The sequence below is a fragment of the Eurytemora carolleeae genome, unplaced genomic scaffold, assembly GCF_000591075.1.
Source record: "Eurytemora carolleeae unplaced genomic scaffold, Eaff_2.0 scaffold974, whole genome shotgun sequence".
Taxonomy (NCBI): Eukaryota; Metazoa; Arthropoda; class Copepoda; order Calanoida; family Temoridae; genus Eurytemora; species Eurytemora carolleeae.
In genome coordinates this window covers 94,189-114,408 of record NW_019396883.1, presented here as the reverse complement: position 1 = coordinate 114,408, position 20,220 = coordinate 94,189, and the positions used below count along the sequence as shown (strand labels likewise).

The following is a 20,220-nucleotide window of genomic DNA, read 5'->3' as shown; positions in this document are numbered from 1 at the left end:
TAACCATTGTTAAACTGAAATTACAACCTTTGTTCAGCCAAAAATATTACCTTTTTTAGCCAAAATATAACTATTTTTAAACCAAAAATATTACCATTTCTCAACTAAAAATATAACAATTTTTCAACCTTAAATATAAACATTTTTTAGATTGAAACTTAACTATTAAGCGCTTTTGTAATGCGCAAATGGGATTCCTCTGAGTTTTATTAAAGAAAAGCTGTAAACATGCTCTATCTATAAACAGAAAATGTTCTAGTTAATATGAGAAACTTCGCAATTTACGAAGAATCAGTGTCAAGTGAACATCTCAAGGAGTAGGATGTGCATATTCCTGTTCTCTCAGAAAGTGGAAACACTTTTAGTTAACAAAAGTGGGCATAGGTATACTTACGTGAAAGAGGGTATGAAAAAGAAAACCTACCCATGCGCAGGACGCAACAGGTATACAAGTCTTTGCATTCATTGACAAGAAAGATAAAACCCATTTTTGGTCGAATATGGTTATATTTTTGGTCTGTTATGTTTTTCGTCGATACATGTTTGGTCCTAAATGGATACATTTTCGGTCAAAAATGAATATATTTATGGTCAAAAAAAGTCTTATTTTTGACTCAAAGATGGTTATTTTTTCGGTCAAATAAAGTAATATTTTTAGTCAAAAATTATTATAATTATCGCCCAAAAAAGTTGTATTTTTAGTTTTAACAAGTTTTATTTTTGGCTAAAAAAATGGTTATATTTTTGTTTTAAAAGTTATATTTTTGGTCGAGAAAATTTTTTTTTGTCTAAAAAAAATGGTTATATTTTTGGTCAAATAAAGTTATATTTTTGTTCAAAAAAGGTTATATTTTTGGTCTGTTATATTTTTGGTCTGTTATATTTTTGGTCTGTTATATTTTTGTCCGTTATATTTTTGGTTGTTATATTATTAGCGTTATATTTTCCCCGCCCATTGTTTTGTTAGACATAACGGGAAAGTAATTTAAAGCCATAGAAATCGCATGACAATTAACAACTACTCGATAATAGTTAGGATACACTGTACATCTGTTTCTATAGCAAGCAATTACTTAGAGAGCAGTCTATGTGACGTCATAATGCGGGAAAAAACGCAACCCTAAATTACTTTTAGTATGCATTATTATATATCGTAGGACCTTTATTAAAAAGACATTTTATCATGTTAAAAAATTAATGATAAAAAATGTTTGAATTTACCAATTAAAAAAATCATTCATTTTAAGGGTTTGCACTGTTACAGCTGTCTGAATATAAATGTACATAATGTACATTATAAAACGCCTTTTCGGGGATTTTTACTAAGTATATTTTTTCTCTTTAGACTCAAACTTTATTCAAGCTATAGTTTTTATTTTAGCTGTCGATAATAGTATATGTATATTGATATTTTTTCATCACACTTTCCTTGTTATACTTATTTGTAATATTATGTTTGGTAATGTTTAAAATGTTAAAAGTATTTGTAACAAACTGTAACTTCATTCATTTAAGTAAATACTCTTCTTATAAACAGGGAAGTTAATAGAAAATGGCATAAATTTAACATCTATTTATTGAAAAAATTCTTGACCTTAAATCTAAAAGTAGATTGACTTAAAATGACGTAAACAGTTCCTTTAACTAATTTAATTTCAAATATTTTAGTATTTTCATTTCAAATTCACACTTGCCTTCAAGTTCAAACAATAAGTTTTCGTTAATTTAGACCAGTATTATTGTTATCTTTATTATTATTATTTTATATGTTATTCAATATTTATGATGCCTAGCAACTAGAGTTTATAACCAGTACTTTTCAACAAGTTCTCTATACTTCCTTTCCATAGAATTTAAACTTTAGTAATTTAGTTTAAATCTGATACAAACCAAACTTAGTCCTACTCATCATCCAATTGCAACAATACCCGGCCAACACATGATCCAAACCCAACCTACTCCAACACATGATCCAACCCCAACGTACCTATCCCAACACATGATCCAAACCCGACCAACTCAAACACATGATCCAAATCCACCCAGCCTAGTCCAACACATGATCCAAAGCAAACCTACTCCAACACATTATTCAAACCCAACCTAACCCAACACATGATCCAAGACCAAACTATTCCAACACATGATCCAAACCCAACCTAGCCCAACACTTGAACCAAACCAACCCTAGTCCAACAAATGATTCCGATCCGAGCAAAGCCTAGCACAAGCTCAAAAGCCAACCCGGTTGAAACAAGACACAAATTAACCTATAGTCCAAATCATGATTCAAACTAAAACCTTATTTGTTTAAAAATGCCTTCAGCCCCCCCCCCCCCTTCGCAATAGTATTAAAATTCAGTATTATATCTCGCTTTATTCTAGTTTTTGGATAATTGGGAACTTGTTTATGAAATCTGAGAAAAACTTAAAAAATGTACAACTTCATTTAGATATAAAGAAATATGGACTAACATTCAAGATATTCTGAAAAATAAAAAGTCTCCTCAACGATTCACAATGATACCTTTCCAAGTCATAAAAAAGCATCCGTGATGGAGATATCTTCTTTCTTCTATCTTAAAATTGACAACTGACAATCTGTAGTCATTGGAAAAAAGTGATTTAAAGAATTGAAAATGTTTGTGCTTAAAACTAAAAGATTTGGTTGTGAATATTGTTGAAATCGCAAAACAACATTAGTTATTCCCATATTAAATACAGATGTATTCCCATATTGAATACAGATGTATTCCCATATTGAATACAGATGTATTCCCATATTGAATACAGATGTATTCCCATATTGAATACAGATGTATTCCCATATTGAATACAGATGTATTCCCATATTGAATACAGGAGTTCTGCAGGATGGAAAGTTCCGAAAGGTTACTTTTGTGAATCATTCATGGCACTTTTCAAATAACAGATTATTTAGAATTTGTTGACAATCTCTTACATTTGAAATTTGAGATTTGAAATTGTTAAAACAAGAAAAAATGCTATTTCTTTATTTCTAGACGAAATGCTTGTTTTTAGTTCATATTTGTCCTCTAACTTTATTATAGCAATGGAACTAAAACCTCATGAAAAATGTCAATGGAAAATTTAATCCTCAATGGAATCAAGTTTTGTTAAAAAATAATTAAAATTTTTGTCCTCAAAAGTTATATCTGAACATATCTGAAAGATATTTATTATACAACATCTTCAAAGATTTTAAGCAAAGCTGTCAGGACAAGATTTTGTACAAGCTGCCAGGACAAGCTGCCAGGACAAACTGCCAGGACAAGCTGTCAGGACAAGCTGTCAGAAAAAGCTTTAATGACAAGTTGCCAAGACAAGCTGTAATAGCAAGCAGTCAGGAATAGTTGTCAGGCCAAGCTGTCTGGACAATTTGTCATGAAAAGCTGTCAGGACAATTTGTAAGGACAAGCTGTCTGGCCAATTTGTCATGAAAAGCTGTCAGGACAAGTTGTCAGGACAAGCTGTCAGGACAAGCTGTCAGGACAAGCTGTCAGGACAAGCTGTCATGACAAGCTGTCAGGACAAGCTGTCAGGGCAAGCTGTCAGGAAAAGCTGTCAGGACAAGCTGTCAGGACAATCTGTTAGGACAGGCTGTAAGGACAAGCAGACAACTAATTTTGAAATATTCTTTTTGTCGACTCATCTTTTAAATGCTGTTAAAACCTGTTAAAAATCGCTTATTCTCTAGGTTTAATAAATTTTCCTTTATTTATATTTTAGACTTTTTTGTAGAGAAAATTCCAGTAAATAATTTAATTTGTTTAAGAAGAAGTTTATCCAAGGATAATGTAAACTTTAAATAGTTTAAATGTCGTCTTCCTATTCCACATTATTAGGAGTCCGACTGTATTAGGAATAAGTTTAGCTTTTTTATAGCTGAATAATGTTTAGATTGTGTTTGATTAGTTCAGAGGATTTGGCCTGAAAGTCAGAGTTAAAATGTGTTTTTTATTTATTTAAGAGGGCTAAGATAAGTTTTTTTTCGTCTTAGTTTTGGTATCAGATCTTAATAAAGTAAACTTTTAATGTTTACAAAACAAGCAGTACACTGATCGAACATCAATGGTATATTGCAGAGTACGTGACTTATGATTATAAAAGTTGAAGATCAGTGAGTATAAACTCAAAATTACTCAAAATATTGTTTTTAACAATTTTGGTATCACGAGTAACCTTCCTACGAAAGTTTAGCTGGTCGTTGGCATAATATTAAAAATACAGAGGGCAGGAATGAAAAATACAGGAATTTGGCCTGAAGGGGGAAACATTTTTTCTTTTCCTCATAGAATAGAGATTGCGGATGGTTGTGACGTAAAAAAATGGAAGTACGATGCGCGTTCTAAAAGGTTAGATACGATGCGCGTTCTAAAAGGTTAGATACGATGCGCGTTCTAAAAGGTTAGATACGATGGAATCAAAATAATTTTGTGAGTCGTCCTCTTTACTCGGTCTTGTAAGTTGATGCTTGATTTTCATACAGTGAAACCCTTAATAAAGAATACATAGAAAGAATTCATCAAATGTCGTATTCTTCACTTTCTGATAATGGAATGTTGCAGATATTTAGTTTTTTAATTAAAAGATTATATGGAACTCTTTAAAACTGTTACCTCACATTCATGGCTATTTACGTATTTTTGCAAACACTGAAATTTACGTAATATAGATTAAAACTCATTGAAAACTTGTCAAGACGACATTCGATAAATTCTTCCGATGTATTCGTTATTAAGGGTTTCACTGTAGGAGGCTGAATCTCTAAACACCAAGGGATTTTCACATGAACTTGTCTTACACTCGGTGCTTTTTTCTGCTGCATCCAAGGTTGTATAATTAGGTTGGTTACTCTAGATGCGCTCCAATGTATGGAAAATGTCTTCTGCTGAGATAAATAGATAAAACCCTAATATGACGTCCCTCTCGCTTCTTTAATCAATGACGTCATTATACGTATTTATCGATCTATCTTAGGAGACGACATTTTCCGCACATTGGAGCGAATCAAGAGTTACCCAGCTTATTATACAGGGTGTCCCAAAAAACATGGGAATTCAGTGACGAATTCGATATCGTCTTTGTTATGAATAAGCATTGTAATACCTAATTTCAAAACCAATAATATTATCATGTCTGCTAGAGTTTATTTTATGAAAAGGATAAAAGACTGTAAAGATGTGTGTATAATGTCTCCGCACGATGAACAGTGAAGACGGACAAGTTTACTCTGTTTGTATACTGTACTTATCTTGTTTTACTAAGTACAACCGTATGCAGTCAAAACATAAACAAACAAGTTATAAACAAAGCAGACGATTACAGCTTTCTCATTAGGTATCACTATTCTAAATCAAAGAATTATTTAAAAAGACAATATCGAATTCGTCACTGAATTCCCATGTTTTTTGGGACACCCTGTACAATCTTGGCTACATCAGTCTTAACCATTACGCATTACGCATTTTACTTAAGATATTTGGTTTAACGTGAGATTCAGCTAACTTGTCTGGTTTACGCATTTTTTATATAAGATATTTAGTTTAACGTGAGATTCAGCTAATTTGTCTAGTTTACGCATTTTTTATATAAGATATTTAGTTTAACGTGAGATTCAGCTAGCTTGTTAGGTTTACGCATTTTTTATATAAGTTATTTAGTTTAACGTGAGATTCAGCTAGCTTGTATGGTTTACGCATTTTACTTAAGATATTTTGTTTCACGTGAGATTCAGCTAGCTTGTATGGTTTACGCATTTTTTATATAAGCTATTTAGTTTAACGTGAGATTCAGCTAGCTTGTATGGTTAACACATTTTTAAATAAGATATTTAGTTTACCGTGAGATTCAGCTGACTTGTCTGGTTTACGCATTTATTACATAAGATATTTAGTTTAACGTGAGATTCAGCTAGCTTGTATGATTTACGCATTTTTTATATAAGATATTTAGTTTAACGTGAGATTCAGCTAACGTGTATGGTTTACGCATTTTTCACTTAAGATATTTAGTTTAACGTGAGATTCAGCTAGCTTGTATGGTTTACGCATGTTTTACTTATGATATTTAGTTCAGAATCAGATTTACAGGTATTTAAAAGATTCAATCTTACGCAACTTTTAAAAAGTGATCTAACCTCGGATGATGTATTTCAAAGTTTAACTCTTTTTTGGAAACCTTGTACTTTATACATATTGAGATGTCTAGGATAGATTACTCAGTCCTGGCTCCATGTACCTTCATTAACAGTATCATTAGTAATTCTACAATCTGTGGATAATTGCTTGGGCTTATATCTACATTTGTAATATCTACATTTATATCCTTTCTATATAGTTATTCTAATTAGGTCAGTGAGCCTTAATTTTAGAACCCATTTTCACTCATTAAAGGGACTGTAAAGTAAAAATGAAAGGGGGTATGGACTGAAAGCTTATCACTTTAGCTCTTGATCGCGACCCATGAAAGTTAGATTTGATGTTCCTGTCTCGAGAAATTGATATAAAACTGTGTAAAATTTATACGAAAATTCATATTTTGTATATAAATAGTAGGTTTAAACAGATCATATTCAGCAAATACGCAACCAATCTGAAAGCGAAGATATCCCAGAGAAAGCTAATTGTAACTTAGGTTTATAATTTTATATTTTTATTTTATAATTTTTATTTTTATTTTTAATATATATAATTGATAATATTATTTTTAAGTCTGCATTACGTCACAAGAACTCCCACCAATGAGAGTGCAGTATACTGGTCACGTGATACAGACAGAGACATATGTGACCACTATACTGCACTACCATTGGTGGGAGTTCTGGTGATGTAATACGGACTTATGAATGATATTATCACTTATAACTATTTATATTATCTTAAATAAATTACGTTTTTTCAACAGATTGTGAATTATAGATTAAAATATGGCTTTTCATATTCCATTACAGACTGGATGTAATTGTTTGTAGAAAGTTTTATTGATTTATTGATTTTTCATTTTAGCAGGACTATTGTGGGTTTCTTTTTGGCTTCAATAGTCATTAGGGTACAATGAAAATCAAAATGTGTAAAATTGATAAAATCAGAAATTTTATTTTGTAAAAAGATATTCTAGAAACATTTTTGAATTGTAATTTGTTTATTTAAAAATATCATGATTCCCAAATTCGCCGTTTAATAATTCAAAATCACTTCATAGACCAAAAAAATATTCATAAAAATGTCATGTCACACTTTAATTTCTTTGGAATGTATGGATTCATTCAGATTCGAAAACCTTTTTGAAAATTTTTAATTTTTGGCCTATGATTATATAAAATTATAAAACGCTGAATATGGGATTGAAGACACCTTTATAGAAGTTGTGAGGATGGCCTCTAATGAAACAATATATAACTTTGTCTATATATATTTTATACTTGATAAGAAAACATGAACATTGAACAGTCTTCTAAAACACACGAGTTGAAATGAACTCTAAAACTGAGGTTTGGTTTGGAAATATCTGAGGCCGAAGTTGTGGAACTGTTGTCTTCCACACTACNAAGAAACGGACCAAAAATATGCGGAAATGGATCGAAAATATTTGGAAATCCCTCCAAAATATTGGAAAATCCCTCAAAAATATTTGACCCGTAAAAAACACCGGAATCTGGCCTAAAAACCAGGGAACCCGATCGAAAAAATTGGGAAATCCCATAAAAAAAAGTTTAGAGGGATTTCCGAATATTTTTTTTTTTTTAAACCAGGAAACACCTCAAAAAATTACATTTTGGGGAGGTTTCCGTTTTTTTGGCCGTTTCAATGTTGAGGCATTTCCATAGCACCATTATATCAGCTTTGTTTACCTCAAATTGCGCCACAAAATCTGTAACCAAACCTAGATGATACCTTTGTCTAAACTATTCTTCTGAAACGACGATTGGACGAATAGTCAATACGGTTGCATTTACCCTAGAAAATGCATTCAGTCTTTTCGCAAAAAAAACACTTTTTAGAATGATCAGGAATCTCGCGGAATAATCAAATCTAAACTCTCCGGTATTGCGTATATCCCAGATGCCTATACGTCGTCTTTACCCTGAACGCAAATCAATCATTCTCTATAAATGCCCCGAACGTATAAGGTATCGTTTTCCCTGTTAACTTAATAACCTTGTATCTCTTGGTTGATCTAATCCTATATTTCTATTCTACTACTCTACACTCTGAATTATATTTCTATTCTACTACTTTACACTCTGAATTATATTTATATTCTACTACTCTACACTCTAAATTATATTTCTATTCTACTACTCTACATTCTGAATTATATTTCTGTTCTACTACTCTACACTTTGAATTATATTTCTATTCTACTACTTTACACTCTGAATTATATTTCTATTCTACTACTCTACATTCTGAATTATATTTCTATTCTATTACTCTACACTCTGAATTATATTTCTATTCTACTACTCTACATTCTGAATTATATTTCTATCCTATTACTCTACACTCTGAATTATATTTCTATTCTACTACTCAACACTCTGAATTATATTTCTATTCTACTACTCTACACTCTGAATTATATTTCTATTCTACTACTCTACACACTGAATTATATTTCTTTTCTACTACTCTACACTCTGAATTATATTTCTATTCTACTACTCTACACTCTGAATTATATTTCTATTCTATTACTCTACACTCTGAATTATATTTCTATTCTACTACTCTGCACTTTGTGCAGGGGATTGAGAATATCCAATTAGAAGAAATTTGAGAGGTTCTGAGAAGGGTTTAAAGTTACTCCAGCAGACTCAACCCTGGTCACAATATACACTCAGAACCAATATTTTCAAAAAATATGAATCCTAGATGAGTATCCGTCCTAGCACTTCTTTTTCGTATTTTTTAACTTTTATTCAACTACAAAGAATGTGATATGACAAATTAAGCCTAATCAGAGAATGTTGTTTGATCATGGTCGGTTAATAATCCTTCTTAGTTCTCCAATCCGTCCGAACTATTTAATTTGTACTTTTTTGGGTCTAAAGTTCGTCATTGATCTCAAATCCGTTCTGGGTTTTAATCCGTCTTTGCACCCCAATTCATTACCAAATATAATTTTCTCAGTCCTTTTTGTTCTTAAAGTCATTTAAACTTTTATCCGCCAGAGGTTTTCACTCAGTTTTAGCCATTTTATCACTCCCAAGTTCCCAACTATCTAGCTCTGTAAATTTACTTAATCTTTCCTGGTTCTCCAATCCGTTCTAACACTCAAATTTGTCCTTGTTTTTAGTTCTTCCTAGCTCTCCAATCCGTCCTAACTATCTATCTGTGCAATTTCTCCTTTATCTTTCTTGCTTCTCAAATCCGTCCTAACACTCAAATATGTTTTAGCCTTTAATCCGTCTTAGCTTTCCAATCTGTTCTAACTAATTTCCTGAATCCTTCTTAGATTTAAAAAACGTCCATGCTTTTAATTCTGACTAGTTCTCTAATCCGTTCATATTTTCTAAAAGCTTTATATCTCTAAAATCCTTCCTAGCTACACTTCAACCGTTCTATTTATTAAATATGGCTCCTTCCTATAGCTCCTTAAACCATTCTATTAATTTGACATCTTCTTAAAGTGAGTGACCGGTGTAGCGTTACATCCAGACCGGGGTAATATTTGACCCGGGTGCAATACAAAGACGACCTAAGCAAAGACAATATAGTATATAAAACAAACACATCTAAAATTTTAGTCTGCAAAAGAGTGGAAAACATGCCTAAATAATGTGCATAAAGTGTGTGCTTCTATTTTTTAATTTTATGGCCTAACAAACAAAAAATTGTAACAATTTCAATAAACAATGATAATGTGCATGCTTTGGGTCCGTCAAAGAAAACAATTTTTGGACCCCCCCCCCCCCCTGTTCTATCAATTTTGTACATAACCAGCGGTAATTTCCTAATATACGATTTTTTCACCCGCCCCCCTCCTATCAATTTTGTACATGGATTTCACATGTAACACTCACCGGACCAAATATAAAGCCCGGGCCTTATTTAACGTGACACCGGCAATGTATGGTAGTTGAACTGAAACTGTAGTATTGTGGAGGAATTTTTAAATATAAAACGTTTTAATGATGTATAATTACTGAGTTTGATTGCAAAGTCGACTTTCAAAATTATCCATTTGCATTGGTTGGTTACGTTTTGAGGTTCGATTTTTTAAAAATCATTAAATAACGACGACAAAAAAGTAATAAAAATTCGACAGTAAAGTAATTAGATGTCTAGGAACAGGTTGAGAAAATAAAAATTAACTCTTATCAGCGAAAATAAGTAATCTTCAGCTATTAGTTTCTGTAATCTCTCATTGTTCAAAAGACATTTTATGTAGATTTTCTGGAATTTTATTGAAAAGACAACTTTTTAAGAATTTGTAGAAATCTGCGAACAAATTCATAACGAATAAGAAATTCAATTTAATGATGAAAAAGAAATAATTGATTCTAATATTGATTTATTGACAAATTTCTATTGATAAATTTGTTCCTAAACATCTAGTTAGTTTACTGTAGAATTTTTGATACAATTTTCGTCGTCATTATTTCGATTTCCAACATGGGGACGCCCCCCCATGTTGGAAATCGAAAACTATTATAACTCACACTGCTGTTAATGGACCATCAGGTTTCAAGTCAAAACACAAAAACTTTTTCTTCAGAAGATTTTAATATGCAGTCTGAGTTACAATCTCAATTTTCATAAAATGCCACCAAGGGAACTTTCCTAAAATCCATTTTAAAGATATCTCAGAAATCAAGTGCATTTACAGGTCTAAAATAAAACGTAAATTTCGTTTGAAGACTTTGTTATGCTTCTTCTGGTTTTTTTCAATATTTTTTGAAATGTTTACGGCAGGGTCCCAATTTTTGTAACTTTTCATGCACAGTAAAAAGACATATTGTAGTAAAAAATCAACTGCCTGGCTGACTAGATACGGCATGAAAAAGTCTTTTTGATGTGATTTTAAAGGATTCCACTTTAAAAACCCTTTTATAGGCAGTTCTTAAACAGTGATAAAGTTCACAAATGGCTTTGAATTTTTGCTAAAACGTGTCTTAAGACAACTCACAAAATTTGGAGACCCTGCCATTAACAATTCAAAAAAATATCGCAAAAAAACTAAAATCAGCTTAATCAAATCTTAAAACTAAAGATATATTTGTTTTTTGATCAGAAAATGCACACTTGTTTTCTACTGCAATATCTTAAAAATGGATTTACTCAATATTCCTGAAAATTGAGATTATAATTCAGTAGACTGCATATTAATATATTCCAAAGAAAAAGTTTAATGTATTTTAACTTGAAACCTGATGGTCCAATTGTCAGCAGTGTGAACTATTAACTTGAGTCTAAAAGTCAACTTCCTATTCCAGAGTTATTACTGTATTTCATTTGTTTAATTATTTAACAATATCTGCCCTAATTCATTTTGCAAATTTTAAAATAGTTTTTTTAGTTTCTTACATATATGTATTATATTATATAAATAAAAAATAATTTGTTTCCAGATATTATTGTTCATTCAAAATGCTGTGTTGATGAGTGATGACAGTTCAATGATATGAAATTAAGCAATGAAAAAGATTGTAACACTTCACGAATTTAAAGTAAAAAAATTAGTTTTCCAGACAGAAAATCAAAAATTTTCTATGTAGGGGGCCTCTGCCCCCCTGCCACCCCCCTCCTCGTTCTCTTCGTTTCACTCGGTGCTTCCCCCCCCCCTAAAAAAGCACCCAGTTTCGAACCTGCTGGAAAACCGTTCTATTTAATTAATCTCACATCTTCTTAAACCTTTTTTTCTCTCAAATTCGCCCTCACTCTTTAAACCGTTCTAACTATTTAATCTTTACAATTGTATTCAAGTTTTTTATCTCGCAAATTCGTCTCGTGATCTGTCTTTATATCTGTCTTTGTTTCTTGATCGGTTCGTTTGCTCTCCGGAACGTTGAAACTTCTGAACCGAATGGGCCCGAGCTTTAGGTGAAAGTGTGGGACCTAACATGGCCGCAGAGGTTGTTTATAGTTGGTCAGGGACCGAAATTAATGAATTTGAGCTACGGCGCTGAACTACTAACTGACGGTTCTGAATCACCGATTCAAATTTAAAGATTTGAATCGGTGACTCAAATTTGAACCGGTGGTAGACAGTTCAAATTCAGTAAATTCGGTCTCAGAATATCTAAATATCTCGTCAAATAAATTTGCTTCAGTGAATTTTTAAGGTATAACCTTTAAATTTGAAAACATACAATGCGAATATATGCTAAATAATCACTTATTCCGTCCAAGTTTTCTTGATCCGCACTGGGTGAGAGAAAACATTTTTTTTTTAAATATTTACCGCAGCTCATTAGTTCAATTTAGTCTATAATTGCCGCAGCTCATTAGTTCAATCTAGTCTATAATTGCTGCGTCAAAATTTATAAACTATAAATTGTGCAGCGTGCTAAATATCAAAGTATTCTCAATTCCAGTCTGCATGGAAGATAGCTGCAGTTGTAGATCTAACATGGTTTGATGGGAAAGGTTTTTGATCTAAAAAGTTATCCGAGGAAGCCGAGAACAGAGAGGCATGCTTGTGAAACTCAATCAAAAAAAATAATAAAAGTAATAATAAAAGTAATAATATTAATTATTATTAATATTATTAGAATGAAAAATCTTTTATTGTTTAATTGTTTTGAACAATTTATCAAATCTATTGATACCTTCAGAGTTCATTGCTAAAGTACAACATGCGTAAAATGCTTGCTTTTGTCTATTGCTAAATGCAAAATTCAGCTTAATGCTTATGTAAAATGTAAGTTTAAGTGCAAATTCATCAAACATGAATTCTGCACGTTTTTGCACACTGCTGACTGCGTAGCTAGAATCCAGGAATTCTGATTTTATTTCTGTGCATGTATTTCCTTAAAAAATGCAATTGGAGTAAATTTTTTTTCCTGGCATGGGAGTACATTCGCCTATGTGAAGTACATTTCCATCTACCAGTCCGATTTCAGTCCAACTCCTATCAGTCCAAGGACTCTCTTGGTCTTGGCAAATAACAAAATAAGTCCACACTCCATGGTTCCCTCAGTCCTCGTTCGTAGATTTTCGGGATGGGTGAGTGGGGAGTAGGGGAAGTGAGGGGAGGGGGGAGGCCGGGCGACCAGACTGTGCCGCCCGACAGTCTGGCAGCCCGGACCGTACCCTGGGCAGGCGGGACAGCCGCCAATGGGGGAGTCCGGAGTAGTCACACTCTGTCCGGTCCCGCAGGTGGAACACAAGGCACATAGTTAGAAAATACAATCCCCCCCCCCCTTGGTGTTCAAACATTACAAGCTTACTCACAGGTTGGTAGAAACACATTAATACTATAGTTTAATTCCAATCATGGATTTTATTTTTGTTGTCAATGAATCCTTGCATGAGTCAAAAACATGATAACATTTAATCATCTTCTTAAATGGTTGATTTGATTTTTGGCTAAGATATATTTATTATATTTATAACAATTACAAAATGAAGTAATTCTATTGGATAAATGTTGTTTAAGAATCAAATCTATAACATTGTAGAATTATTATTGAGAAAGGATGGAGAGGGGAATATTTTCAGGATTATACTTTTACACTCCAATTCTCCAATTTAACTCCTAATCTTTACATTGCCGCAGAGATTGGGAAAAGGGCTAAATAGGATGGGGGGTCCCCCCCTGAATTTGGAATTTGTTGTTCCTATTTTCAGAATACCTTCTCAATAGCATGCTTAAGGGAAAAAAACCCCTAGTGCAAAACAGGAAAAATATCTGTCTTAATAAACTATAATGTGTGAAAAGTTAAAAATCTAGTTTTTTAGTCTTAGTCATTAATTTTGACTCTTTTTGAGTCTTTTAAGTCTAAAAACATTTTTTCCTAACAAATCTTGCCCCCCTCACTTAAATCCTGTATCCGCCCCTGATTATTTGAAAAATGTAATATAAATAATATAAAATATTATTATAGAAACTGTATCTATCTATCTAAAGCCATGAAAATGTCCTTAGGCTTAAAAATGGGCTCATTCGATCTGAGCGAATTGAGCCGCGGGTTGGGATTAATTTATTTCAAATTTAGAAAATTGTGTTTAGCAATTCCAGGATTTAAAAAAAAATTTTAAATTATACATTTTTATATTATAAGCAAAATAACATTTTTGAGCGCTAAAAAATTTAGACTACAGCTTGATTAATTTTTTGTATTTTTGAGCTAGACAATTAAATATATTTTTAGTGGATTGCAATTTTAGGTAATTTCTCATTTAAAGTACTTTATTTCACCATAATTGGTATTTTAAGAAAACGATAATATCTCCATCATTGACGATACAGATGATATCGAAATCAATCTTTAATGGCAATATTCAAATAAAGAGTAAAAGTCCCGCCTGTTTGCCTGTTTGCCTGTTTGCCTGTTTGCCTGTTTAATCTATTTTTTTATTTCAGTGTTTCCTAATTATGGATGAAGGGTCGGAGATACTGGGATTTGTCTCCGACAACCTCCTGGAAGAATTCTCACCTAGTCTCTGCTCCGAACCTGCTCCAACTACCGAACCTGATCCAGTAGTACAACCTGTCTTGGATACAGGAATAAATTCAGATCCTGCTCCGGGTTGTGTTTCAGAGCCAGAGCAGATTTATGAACCCGGTGAAAATATTGAACCTGCTCTTGATTCTGAACCTGCTATAAAAGCAGGAATGGCATCAGAACCAAACCTAAACGCAGACTCAGCAGGTTTGGTTGCAAGTACAGAACCAGCTTTAGTGGGTCAGCTTGATGCAATCACAGAACCTGTTGTAGAAGAGGGTTCTCTTGCAAAGGTAGATACGTTAAAAGAAAATGGGACAACGAAGAGAAAACTAGAAGCGGAGACGGAAGAAAGTGTCAAAAAACCAAGAATTGGTTCAGAATCTCCAAATCCTACTGTTAACATGTCCCAGTGTGAGGTCTCATCGTCCTCTCCGGAGAAACTAGATTCCGGATCAGTTTATATTCCAGAGGAGACTATAAGCCAGATAATAGATCCTAAACCAACCAACCCCACTCCGGAGTCGGAGACAAATGCTCCGAATGAGGAGGATCAAGATGAACCGAAGGAGGAGGAAATGGACCAAACAGCTAACAAGCTGAAGGCCAGTGGTATCAGTATATCACTGATTAAGAAGAGGAAAGAGGAGAATGGTGGAACGGATAATGATGGTGAGGAGAAGGAGAGTGAACCGGAGAAGCAGGAACAAACCAACCCACTAGAGGTCGGACCTAATATCAGTGTAACCATGATAAGCAAGGGAGCACCTGAAACCCAAAACAAGTTTACTCTCAGTTTAAAAAGTCAAAGTGAACTCTTGGATCCTAAAAAAAGTGAAACTAAATCTGGTAGTGCCAACATGCTCGCTAACGGAGTTTCAGATGCCATCTCAGTGTCTAGAATTACAAAATCTCCCTCGATCAGCTCTCCCGCAGCTCAATCCAAAACCACGTTTACCAATTCCAAACCTATGCTGAGCTCTCCTCCGGGCATAGGTCTACACAGACCTCTGATCTCTCAACCCGGACACGGTCCTCCTGGTCTTCAATCTCGTCCTAACGGTCGCTCCAGTCTCCCTCTAGCAACCGGAAGTGTATCTGAGCAACTTAATGTTGTTGCATCCGGTATAGCTGAGTATATGAGACACGGTATTGAAGAGGTTCTCCGTGAACTCTCTGCTCAGGGTAGCCAGGAGGCCACTATCAAGGGTCTTCAGTTAGAACTGGAGAAGATGCAATGGCGGCACCAGCAAGAGCTGGCCGAAGTGAAACAAGGAATTGATATAATGCTCAAGGATATGAAAACTAACATGGCCAAGGACTCCCAGAGAACTATCGAGGAGTTTAAGAAGCAAGCGGAGATGGAGCGACAGAAAGCAATCCTGGAGACAAAGAAAAAGCAGTGGTGCTCACACTGTGGGAAGGAAGCTATCTTCTATTGCTGCTGGAACACGTCCTACTGCGACTATCCGTGTCAGCAAGCCCACTGGCCTGCTCATATGGCAACCTGCTCCCAGTCTAACCAGGAGGAGGAGTCCCAGGCTCATGAAGTTATCCCGGAGCAGAAACCCATCCATGCCGTCTCATCCTCCGCTCTACTCAACTCATTAACCCGCCAAACTAACTCAATGGCGATGAACACGATGAACTTATCTAACTCGGCGGTTGGGATGGGACCCGGCATGGGATTTGTTATGCCTGGTATGGGAATGGGAATGAGACCTGGGATGGGAATGAGATCTCCGATGGGAGTGAGTATTCGACCCGGTATGCCAGGACAGCTGACTATCTCCAGACCCTACTTTATGTGAGCACATTATGTCGAGTCAATCCATGTTATTCATTCAGTTTATTCTTCAGAAATAGAAATAAATCATCTGATTTTCAGTTCTATTAAAAGTGTAAAATAAAATAATTAAAATAATAAAAAAATGAATTATCTATAAAAAAATGTTAAGATACAATTTAATCACTAGACTTTGAATCTCCTAATTTGAAAGGTCAGTTTAAATTCAAATGACCTTTTATTTAAGGCCGATTCAACCGGTAGCCTTGAAACCTTGATCTTACAATTATTGTGGAAGATATCGTTTTTTTTCTAGTTTGTAAATTGTTTCCGACAATTTTTCAATTATTTATGAAGTAAGAATTCGGCAAGTCAGAGAGAGAGCAGGGTTTAATCTAATCTATTTTGAGAGAGAAATCATGAATGTCAATCATGATCAGACAGAGCTGTGAATCGAACATACTACTCTATAAATAGACGATTACTTGAAGTTACGACTTCAGCCCTTGGAGGTTTTAATTTTTAGAGACTTGACGATCAACTTTCTCTTTTAGTAACATAATACTAAAAGAAAAAATGTAATGAAATTATACATTTTGAGTGACAATTAAATTGAAAAAGGAAAATATTAATTATTATTAAATATACTTTCCATTACTTAAAATTGAACATGTTATTTTTGGTCGATTTAATAACGAAAGGTATAGTTTTCATGAAAAATATCATTTCAGCTCTACTAAGTCATATTTTAGATCTTTCTAAACAATGAAGTTTATATCGATTAGTTTATAAAGCCAGTACTTTGTACACTCAAAATATAAAATGATGAAATTATATAGATATGTATATTTTAGTTTTTTAACTTCACATTTTATTAAAAAAGAATTATACTAAACATAAAATTTCACGTCTCAGACGGTCCTTAGAAGTCAATATTCTTTGAACGTACAAGATATGTATATATACATATATATATACACAAATACAGTTTGAACTGTACTCAATAGTGTTTCTAAAGGAGTTGAGTTTTTGCCACAAACTCTTACTCTTTAAATCCCTATATCTTGCAACATAATGCTGTCGACCTTATGTATTTCTAACTAAAATACAGGAATTCTAAAATTTTAGTTTGTTGCTAAGTCGCAATTCCTTTAAACTGGACTTATTGGGACTTAAATAATCCGTAAAAATTCAAAATTCTTATCCCTTATATCTTTCCAACCTGGTGGTGTAAACCTTTGATAATTCAAACTTTGACTATTAGCTCTATCCGGATACTATAATTTGAAATATCAAAGGTTTACGTCATAAGGTTGCACTGAGAGAAGAAATAGAAGTAGAAGTGCATTTATAGCTTCTTTATTTCAATAATAGATAATGATAACAAAGATATGAAGATGAGAATCCGACACATCTCAGTTGTATATCAGTCCTCCTTGATCGGAAAATGATTTAAAAGGGTTAACCCACATAAATTTCACTAGATGTTTATTTGGCGTACTGTCCGGTTTTGCCTTATATGTTGTCTGAATGTGTACCGTACAGCTTGCTTTAGCAGGTTAAAAATCGGCCAGGTTCTTGAAATGAACCGGTCTTTCCAGTGTACAGTTGTATTCGGTATGCCATCCTACAAATATAAACCTAACTTGAAATTGTGCCTACAGTCCCTTTTAACATTTGTCAAACATCAAACATTAAAAATATTTTCATATTTTTACACTGATAAAAACGAATCAATTGAAGACGACTTTTGTTCAATTCTCTTATGAAGGATTTTAGTGAATATAGTCCATAAAAAGGTTTCAAGGATCTATACATTTTTTCTGGTGTTTTCATTTCAAACTTTTTCAAACTTTTTCTCCCCGACTCTTACTGGGACAAATTACTAAATTCTTGACAACAAAATTATTGTTTAAAATGTTAATTTCGGCCAACGTGTTGGGCCATAAGAGAATTTTTTTTTACTTTAAGAGAGGGTTGGGAGGAGGAGAGGGTTTTTGATAAACATTTTGAAATTATGAAATAATTTACCTCGCTCCATTATACGAGTAGCTATATAACTGTTCCCGCCAAACTTTATTTCGTAGATTCCTATATAACTATGGAATGCAAATATGGTTTCAATACTGGGTTTTAATTTCAAGTTTAGGTTGCGTTTGTTTACAAACATCCAATATACAATTGTACAGCCACCGAAAATGAGTTCAATGTATACAAGGTTATAACCTTGATTGTACAGGGTGTCCCACATCAAATTAGACCGCGTCACGATTTGGGGGACAAATCAGAAAGTTTAAGAAGAATAATTCAATTTGAGAAATTTAATAAGGCTAATAAATTTTTTTTTTTTGCAGAAATTGCAAGAAATTCGCGTATTATGTGCGTATTTTGGCGTTGAAGATTGGAGATAATCTAATATGATATGGGACGCTCTGCACAAAATTCTCTTATAGCCTTAACTACCTTGATTTCGGCATTGGTCTTTCAATTTTGTCTCTCTCTTTCTCCTTAAAAAATCAAAGAAAGGCCATTGGTGAAGAATTTATATTTTTACCAAAAAAAATGCAAGGATGAATAAAATGTTCCTGTAAGTCCAGAAAGACCCTAAAGGTATATTTGTACAGGGAGATCGATCAGCTGTAGCTAGAAATACAATAATAATGCAAAATGTCAAAAAATTTAATATCTTCATTATTTTTCGTATTTCTTTGTCTTTTTAACGGTACATGTTGTACAACATTCACCGTACTAATGTACATCTAAGAATTTGTTAAATCAACTTACGAAGTAGAAAGGGGTTAAAAAATAACTAAAAATTCTAGAAAATAAAAATTTTTGTGACATTTTAAAGTGTAATCAATTAATACAATATATTAATATGATTTTACAGAGTTACAACAATTTGTTTATTGTTAGCGAGCTGTACAGTACTGTAATGTACAGTACAGTACAGTACAGTACTGTACTATACAGTACAGTACAGTTCAGTACAATACAGTATTTTATCTATGAATACATCAATGGTGCAGTATAATTATATTCCCGCCTGCCATATCGACATTTACAGTTGAGGCCCGGTAAATAAATGTTTAAAGTTGGCAAAAGTTTGCAGATTTGGATTCGACTTCAGAGTAACGAGAAAACATTTATAAAAACTTGATCAGGAAATAAAAAGATAAAAAAACGGTTGATTTTGTAAGAAAAATGTTGGTTAGGTTTGCACCAAAAATTTACATTTAGCAGACATGAAGACAGGAACTGGGTTTTTGCAACCGATTTTCCAATCCCTATATCTTTGCAACCCAAAGTCTTAGACCAAAGATAATTCAAATTATGAGTTCCATTAAATATATTCGTAGTTTGAAATATCAAAGGTTTGCTCCATCAGGTTACAAAGACAATTTGTGTTTCTAGTAAAAACTCAGTTACTTTCGAGAGCAAAATTTGAAGAAAGAGTAATACATTATACATATATTATTTTTTAATTATAGTCCTGCACAATGTATAGTGTACTGCATGCAGTACAACCTGTGTATTTTGTTTACAAACATATCTGTGTATATCTCTAGACCAGAATGAATATTTGAATCGAGAAAGTTCTAAAAGTTGATCAAATCTAGATCAATCAATCAAATCTAGATCAAATCTAGGGGATTAATCAAATCTAGGGAATTAATCAAATCTAGGGAATTAATCAAATCTAGGGAATTAATCTCAACGTGGAAAGAAATGAATTTTCATCTTGAGTAAGCTGTTAGAAATCAGACTAAGAAGATGTTAAACATTTCTAACACCTAGA

At 33.1% G+C, this 20,220-nt stretch overlaps 1 protein-coding gene and 1 long non-coding RNA gene across 3 annotated transcripts; one reads left to right on the top strand and one right to left on the bottom strand.

The window, feature by feature from the left end:
• Positions 1-248: 248 nt before the first annotated feature.
• LOC111709716 (protein kinase C-binding protein 1) lies at positions 249-16,522 on the top strand. 2 transcript variants are annotated; one of them, XM_023483600.1, is made up of 2 exons: positions 249-444; positions 14,554-16,522. In XM_023483600.1, the coding sequence occupies exons 1-2, from the start codon at positions 427-429 to the stop codon at positions 16,444-16,446; spliced, it is 1,911 nt and encodes a 636-aa protein (XP_023339368.1). In that variant the 5' UTR covers positions 249-426; the 3' UTR covers positions 16,447-16,522. The 2 variants fall into 2 exon arrangements, with proteins under 2 accessions (XP_023339368.1, XP_023339369.1); XM_023483601.1 differs by lacking the exon at positions 249-444 and adding an exon at positions 13,317-13,423.
• A 1,242-nt stretch (positions 16,523-17,764) lies between these two features.
• Positions 17,765-18,692, bottom strand: LOC111709719 (uncharacterized). Its single transcript, XR_002766914.1, has 2 exons — positions 18,453-18,692; positions 17,765-18,048 (listed from the first exon to the last, which is right to left on the bottom strand). It is a non-coding gene; the product is annotated as an uncharacterized LOC111709719 (long non-coding RNA).
• Between the last annotated feature and the right edge of the window lie 1,528 nt (positions 18,693-20,220).